Source organism: Nesoenas mayeri (assembly GCF_963082525.1).
Source record: "Nesoenas mayeri genome assembly, chromosome: 10".
In the NCBI taxonomy this organism is placed as follows: domain Eukaryota; kingdom Metazoa; phylum Chordata; class Aves; order Columbiformes; family Columbidae; genus Nesoenas; species Nesoenas mayeri.
In genome coordinates this window covers 5,294,168-5,302,529 of record NC_137560.1, presented here as the reverse complement: position 1 = coordinate 5,302,529, position 8,362 = coordinate 5,294,168, and the positions used below count along the sequence as shown (strand labels likewise).

The 8,362-nt window shown below is 45.3% G+C and overlaps 1 protein-coding gene across 1 annotated transcript in view; it reads right to left on the bottom strand.

Moving 5' to 3' along the window:
- Positions 1 to 1,222: 1,222 nt before the first annotated feature.
- Positions 1,223 to 8,362, bottom strand: part of WNK2 (WNK lysine deficient protein kinase 2) — a gene marked incomplete at both ends in the record, with an annotated part of 101,941 nt that continues 94,801 nt past the window's right edge. Inside the window, 2 exons of the mRNA XM_080350572.1 lie at positions 1,223 to 1,630; positions 7,179 to 7,432. Coding sequence (XP_080206698.1) covers positions 1,223 to 1,630; positions 7,179 to 7,432 — 662 coding nt within the window. The remainder of the gene's footprint in view (positions 1,631 to 7,178; positions 7,433 to 8,362) is intronic.

Here is an 8,362-nt window from a genome sequence, read left to right as displayed (position 1 = left end):
GAGACTTACCAGCAGCAACCCAGCCTTAGTGGTTCTCTCGTGCCTTTAGACTGAGAGGTGCAGGTGGAGACTCCACGCACAGTAAAGTGGGCAAAAAGCAACTTTCAAAGAGGAGAGAGGTGTCCATGCCACCTAGAGCACAAGCTTAATTAAAGCTTAAGAAAAAAAAAAAATATAGATATAAAAACTCAAATTTTCAAATGAAAGGTGGTGAGACTCCAAAACTGAAGTATGAGATATGAAAAAGAAGAGCTTCACATTTTTATTCCGTTTTAGTGTGAATACTGCTAGCGCGTCAGTGGCAAAACATCATTCGTAACCCCAGTGGCCAAAGCCAGAATACACACAAGTGCTGTACTTACACCGTCCTTACAGGCACCTGGAGGCATGTTCTCCTACAATCAAGATTTCAGTTAGAGTTTTTCACTTAGGAAACATGCATTAATTTGTAATTTAACTCAATTATAAAAGCCCAGCAGGAGAAAGAAAATGTAATCCAATTTGCTGCCGATACAGAAGAAAATAGTATTCGCCTGCCTGTTAGAGAAATAAGTTGCTGTCAACAACAACTTTACCAGAGAGTGGGGAAGAGAATGAATTGCACTGCCCAAAGCTATTACCTGTTCTTATATACAACTTACTTGGATCACTCTGTAAATGCTCCTGTTTTAAAATGTGCATTTCACTACTCCTTGTACAAACACAAACAGCTTTTTTGACTGGCATCTCAAACAAACCTCACCTCACAAGTAGTATTATTTTTTTAAAGGCTTGAAAAACAAAAATTCAACCCAGGAATTAAAATAAAAGCATTTACAGCAGAATAAAATGGGTGAAGAACGTCAACTGTAAACCTTCAATATCTTTGGAAATAAAAAGAACTTCAACTCACAAGCAGATTGTAAATAAAATACACCATTCAAATAATTTTACATCTCTTTTCAGCTGGAACTGAAAAGCTGAAATTCAAGGCACTGTACTCCTGCAGGGGATAGTACAATTTTCTAGTCATCAATTCAAGTACGTCGACTTTAAGGATCGCAAGTGTAAAACATCAGAACACAACAAAATAAAGTGTCTTCAGCAACGGAATAGAAGCGAATCTTCCCAGAACAGACAAACTCTCTCTCGTGAAGCATCTCACAGTGATGGCGGGATGCAGCGCGCCCGGGTGCGCCGGCCGCCCGGTCCCCGCCTGGGCAGCACGGCTGGCGGCCGCGGGTCAAACGCTCCACGTGACGAGGCCGAACCCCCCGTTCCCCGCGGGAGGATGACCCGGCCGTGTCACTCGCAGGTTTGGGCCGGGTGGCCGGGCCACGGGCGGCTGCAGCGGCACCGGGTACAGCCCCAGGCAGGTTCTGCCGAGGGGCGAGAACCCCGGCACGCTGGCAGCGCCGACGAGGCCGGGCTGCGCAGCTGGCCCTGGCCACCGCAGCCCATACACGGGCGCAGGGAAAACTCCTCCGTACCGAGAAAGAGGCATCACGTACGGTGTCACCGTGCCAGCGAGGGCAGGCCCTGGCACCGGCACCGGAAGGGACGGTGACGCTCCGGGAGCTAACGCAGCAGACACGGGGCAAGACACTGGAACAACGCACTTTTTCCCCAATCCTGTTCTTACCAAATTAACCTACAAAAAGAAAAATACAAAAAGCATCGCTATTAAGCTGCTCTTTTCCTGCCTGGCCCGGGCAGCGCTGCTGCGTCCATACTGGCATTGCTCCCCGGCCCCCCATCCCACCACAGCACCCCTGCCCCATGTTGGGCACCAACTGGGGCCGTTGGCTTGGGAAGCACAGGGGTGGCACAATGTTTATGGCACTTGGGGGTGGGGTTTGTTTTTGGGCTTGCCCTGGCCACCATTTAATCCTTTTCCCCCAATATACTCATAAATATTCCTTTCAAAAACAAAAATAACATGTACACAAAGAAGAACATACACACTGGGTAAAGAAGTGGTTGGAGGGCTGAGCCCAAAGTGTTGTGGTGAACGGAGCCAAATCCATTTGGCAGCCAATCATGGGTGGTGTCCCCAGGACTCAGTACTGGGGCCAGTCCTGTTTTATCTCTTTATCAGTGGTCTGGACAAGGGGATCAAGCACACACTCACTAAGTTTGGAGATGACACTAAATTGGGCGGGAGTGTTGATCTGCTGGAGGGTGGGAAGGTCATACAGAGGGATCTGAACCAGCTGGATTGATGGGCTGAAGCCAATTGTCTGAGGGTCAACAAAGGCAAGTGTCGGGTCCTGCAGTTGGGTCACAACAACCCCATGAACGCTCCAGGCTGGGGAAGAGACGCTGGAAAGTGCCTGGTAAAAAAGGACGTGGGAGTGTTGGTGACAGCAGCTGAACATGAGCCAGTGTGTGCCCAGGTGGCCAAAAGGCCACCAGCATCCTGGCTGGTACCAGCACTGGTGTGGCCAGCAGGCCCAGGGCAGTGACCGTCCCTGTGCTGGCACTGGGGAGGCCAAACTGCCAACCCTGGGGACAGTTTTGGGCCCCTCACACCAAGAAAGGCCTTGAGGTGCTGGAGCGAGTGGAGAGAAGGGAACGGAGCTGGTGAGGGGCTGGAGCACAAGTGTGATGGAGCGGCTGAGGGACCTGGGGGGTTCAGCTGGAGAACAGGAGCTGAGGGGAGACCTTCTGATCTCTGAACTGCCTGAAAGGAGCTTGGAGCCAGGGGGGGTCGGGCTCTGCTCCCCAGGAACAAGCGCCAGGAGCAGAGGAAACGGCCTCAATTTGCGCCAGGGGAGGTTGAGGTTGGATTTGGGGAACAATTTCTTCCCCAAAGGGCTGTGGGGCATTGGAACAGGCTGCCCAGGGCAGTGCTGGAGTCACCATCCTGGGGGGTTGGACAGACATGGAGATGAGGCTCTTAGGGACAAGGGTTAGTGCCAGAGTGATGTTATGGTTGGACTTGATGACCTTCCAACCAAAATGATTCTATAAAAACATACATAAAAATGGAACAAACCCCACTGGACAACGGTTGTGGTAGTTCAGTTTACCAAGCAAGCTCTAAAGTGTGACTTTAGCAATATTCATAGCTACAGTACTGTGAAAGTATAGAGCTATGAGTTGTCTTTGACTTAAAAACAAATATTTATAATGTTTATACTTTAGAATAGATGAAACCAGGAAATTCTGCTGTGAAAGCTGACCGTAGCTATCACAACCCGTTCTAAAAATGCAGCATTTAGATTATTTTTCTTCCAGCTACATTTTGATGGCTACGTTACTGGCATTACTGGTTTACCTCTGTACGGTCCAGATACCACCAACACAAAACAATCACAGGATGGGGTTAGAGCTGGCTGCCAACACAAGCAGGGCAAGGATGCCCATACATCTTTTTTATTCACCTTTCTCCAGCTTGCTGAAAACCCAAAGTTATTAGGTGCTGCTCAAGATTTGCGTTTGTGCTTTTCCAGGTTTCTGGAAAGCTATTCTGACATTTGGACTGAGGAGACCATGTCAAATAGCTCCAAACACAGATTTATCTAATTTCTTAGTATTCTTCCAATCCAGTAGAGACAGAAGACACAGTGAAAGGTGTTAATAATCCTTCTGCTCCATTTTTGCGTGGAGTCATCTCCAGAAACCCGCGTCCCCAGCAGCCGGATCGCTCCGAGCAACAGGTACCAAACGCACACAGATGTGCACCTACTGCTGATGGGGTCTGAGCCCCAGCACACAGCTCCGACCGACACAGACCCACATGTTTCACACAAACAGCCTTATTATGGGCTTGGAACATGTCTGCAGCTTTTTTGGGGGCGTAACAGTTGTTTCTTTAAAACCTATGGAGCTACATAACAGTATGAAGAACACAAAGCATTTTTGGTAAGCCCCTTGATCCCAAGCGTCTTCAAAGTATTCAGTACTCCCCACACACAAGGCAGCTCATGTTCCTAGGTGTAACCCTTGGTTGGTGGTAACCACAATTACCTGTAAAAAAGGGTTATTTCGTCACGTCTTTGACATGAAGGAGCACTAGAGAAATAACCATTATCAGACAAGTTTGACTTCTGGTTCTTCCTAGTATCTCCTGTCACAGTTCAAATTACTGGTGATGAGAATCCACATGTATTTCCATGTTCAAATAAATTTGAAAAGGAAAATTTCAGTGCTCCTATGACACAACTGGATGCCTGAAGCTTCCCCCAGCAAACTTCTAATACGCATCAACCAGGATTTGGAGCTAAACTGACAGGTAACTTCCACAGAAACAAAGCAGAATTTCAAGTCTTCCTTTGCATCCCAATTATTTTATTGCTTTCTACACTTCTGATGATAAAGAAGAAAATAAAACCACAACCAGTTTCTCTTCCAATTTGATTTCCAACCTTAGAGTAGCCTTCACTTAGTTTAAAAAAAGCTACCAATAATATACTGTATTCACACAGCAAACGATTTGCTGACAGCGGCAGAAGCATTTCAAGAAAGAGATAACTCGGGAAAGTTAGTTCTCTGCTTCCTGGGTGAAAGAGAAGGCTTGAAATCAGCCACACAACTACACCGCATAACGGTGGGTGGACAGCAAGATAAAGTAATACACTACAAATAAGTCTGCCCCTAACCAATTAGAATTCTCACCAAGCGAGCACCACAGTACCACTCACATCATGCCAACTCCTGTTTCAAAACTCTCCAAGGAGACGTCTTGCTGTCCAACAACCTCCAGAGAAAATTTCAAAGTGAAGGTATGAACCCTTCGTCTCTCCTGCCCCTCATTTCCAACATCGCATGGGACCAACAACAGCTTCCCCTAAAACAAAACACCCAGTTTGAAGATATGAGACAACCTGCCCTAACCACCTTCTGCTAGTTTGTTCCAGTACAAAAAACAAAAGGCGGATAAGAATCACCACATTTCCAACCTATCTAGCCTTTATTTCCAACATTAAACCTTATTATTTTCTCTGATGGACTAGAAATCTGTTTAGCGCTCCTTATTCTTTTCTTACAAATGCATTTTTATATCTGACCAAAATACGACGCAAATATGGTGTTTTGCATGGACCAAAGACGTACAGTGTGAGCTTCATGTTAGAAAGCTATTTTTTCCATCTTTTATGTGATCTCTTGAGTTTTTTGTCTCTTCAATACCATTTCGAAGGTGGACTGAACAGCGATCATCCTGTGCAGTTACAACATTTCCCCATGTAACCCATTCCTTCCAGAACTGATGTGTTGGGACACTTGGCTGGCTGTCCAGACTAAGGATCTTTTTACCACCATTTCTTCCCCTTTTGCCTGTTTTTCTCCCAACACCACGAAGCCCGCTCCTCCCTTAACCTCAGCTTTCCTTTTAGGGGGAATTTCAAAAGGTACAATCAGCAGAATGATACGCAACTCCCCAAACCGCCCTTGTAAATGTCTTTTAAATCTTACCCACTTAAATCTATCACCTGCTGTGCCATCTTCACGGCCAAAATACCCCGACAACCACCACGCCAGGAAGATTTGCCACCTACCTTTGCACGGCCCTACAAGGACTTTACGCACAAAACCAAGCAACAAGGAATGCCGAGAAATGAAGAGCAGGGAATCCAATGCTCTCTGAGCTCTTGGTAAATTAAAATACTTCAGCTGACCTTGTTAATTCCCTGGGGAAAACTGCCATGTTCTAGAAAGAAAGAATCTCTCTAATAATCAGTGTATTAAGACTGCTCTTCTCACAGCAATATTCTGCCATCCTCGCAGGCTTTGAAACACAGACACCAAGACTGCAGAAAGTAAAATTAACTCTAAATTGATGTTAATATGTGATTTAAATAAACAAAATAACCACTCTTTTCCAGCTTTCCAAGTGGGCAGAACACCCCCCCGTCAAATACCTCAAATTACTGCAGGTGTCTCAGGGAAAAGCCATCAAGCTGCAGAAAGCACAGCACAAGACAGTAAGAAGTGATTTAACAGAACAAAATCTGTGCCCTCAGCATCACTTTCCAGAAATCCTCACTTTGTACTTACTAGCACCTCCTTTGACTTATTTTGTGAGAATAGAGCCTTAAGTAGATGTCACTGTTACTCCAGAGCAGGTTTACACTGACTAAATCATCACTACGTAGGATTATTTACTCTCTGCTTTTTGTTCACTTTTGGCAACTATGAATTGACACAAAGTTGCTTAATAAATTTGCACAAATGCTTCTCCCTATGAAGAGAATATCCCACCAACTCAAAGCCGCAGGTACCAAAGCAGACATGTAATCGCGTCTCCGGCACATCTCACTTCACAAACAGTAACTTTGGCTTTCTGTTCAATCCCATTACCTTGTTTATAAGGGATTACAAAGCAGTCCCTCACTGGTTCTGCTTTTACTGTTCCTTTACTTTAAAATTATTTCTGTTCCTCTACTTTAGCTCAATTTCTAGTCTCCCAAAATAATATGAATGCAGCAAGAAGTATTAGCCAAAGGATTGTCCATCCATGCAAAGGAGGAAGAGCTCTGGAAACCCAGACCAGAGCAGGACAGAACTATAAGCTGGGATTCTGCTGTGGGTTTTGTGATCGCCTCCACATCACCACTCAGCCATGGAAACAAGCGCTGAACACAGACACAAATGCCCATCACCATGTTTTTCCTGCTACTGAAAATAAGTGGGAATGAAAAGGGGTGCTTTGAATTTCCATTTTCTTCCATTTTACTATCACAGAGTTTCTGAAGGTGTATTTTCACGAGGCTGATGGCCTCAGTGATACCCAATGCAACACACAAGGGTCACAAACCCATCCCGCTGCTACCCCCCCGTGCAGCGCAGCACTCGCTCCTACTAAAACAAGGGCTTGCTACCACCAAGCCACCGGCCCAGCCTATGGAAGGTTAATATTAAACATCAAAAAGAGCAAAACTTCCGGAATTGTGAGAACTAAAGTTAAGCAACATATGGTTAATAGTGTGAGTATTGCTGTATATTGCTGTTAATAAGCAGTTTGCAATTTAAAAATATATACTTTATATACATATATTGCAGCCCATATACCCCTCATTATTATTCCAAAAGACGATTAAAAAAAAATCTAGTTTAGTACTTAATTAAAAGACACGGACATTTATAGGAAGCATCTATCTGAAGTAATTTTAGTCTATGTCCTCCTCCAAATCTGGGTTCTGCAAAGGCTTTCAGACACACAGCAAAAGGTATGTTCTTCAAGGAGTGCCACTTACTCCACACGTCTCATTCTGTGTTTGCATGGGATTAGCCTTTGGCTCCATGTCTTGCCTTTTTTGGTTCTGCTTCAGTTGGTTTAAGGAAGGTTTTGTCTGTGCAGCTCCAACAGTTTTGCTTGTCCACTGGTCAACCAGCTTGTGAAGATCGTCTGTGAACGTCCCTTTCTTGTTGTTACTGTTGTTGGCCTGAACCTGCAGGGTCGAGTGCGGGACGGGCTCAGGACACGTTACCAGACTGTTTGTCGAGGATCCTGGAAAACCACACACAGAGAAAGTTGAGGATGGCATCAGCGCTTCCCCACTGCTGCTCAAACAGTTTCTACTGCAATCAAACGGTGGCTTTGCTGACCTTTAACCCTCCCCCCATTTCTACAGAACAGCTTTGCTTAAAGAAATGGTCCGAGTCCAATGTGTTTGTATTTTCTATTACATTCCATTACCTCAGCCACTGGGTATTGTGCCCACAACTTCCCTGACTCAGAGAGAAGCAGATGCAGACATAGAATCATTTTGGTTGGAAAAGACTTTTAAGATCATCAAGTCCAACCATAACATCACTTTGGCACTGCCCCATGTCCTGAGACCTCATCTCTGTCCAACCCTCCAGGATGGTGACTCCAGCACTGCCCTGGGCAGCCTGTTCCAATGCCCCACAGCCCTTTGGGGAAGAAATTGTTCCCCAGATCCAACCTCAACCTCCCCTGGCGCAACTTGAGGCTGTTTCCTCTCATCCTAAAACCCACTAACACCCACATCCTCAGGCTCACAGTCTCTCCAAAGGAGGCCACAATGAGAGAGTGGGAGGCAGGATGAATTACTTGCTAAAACTGCACACAATTAAAAAAAGGAATTTAATATTTATTTTACTTGCATAGGATTACTGTCCTCCTAGAAAAATCATAACTGTCATAGAGGTTACAAGAAGGTTGGCTGCTACACATCAGAGGTTCCAGGAACCCCCAATCTCTCTTGATGCATTAGGCGCATTATCTCTGCCATCTGCATATTTTTGGGGAAAAATACCCATCGGGACCATTAATGTAAAAGAAGAAAGAAGAGAGAGGAGGACGTAAGGGGTTGTTTGAGTTTTTGAGACAAAGTTAAACAACTTTTGGTACAGATAAAAGCAGACAGGAAGAGTATTGACAGAGATTTAATTTCGTATGTTCACTTATTCCTAA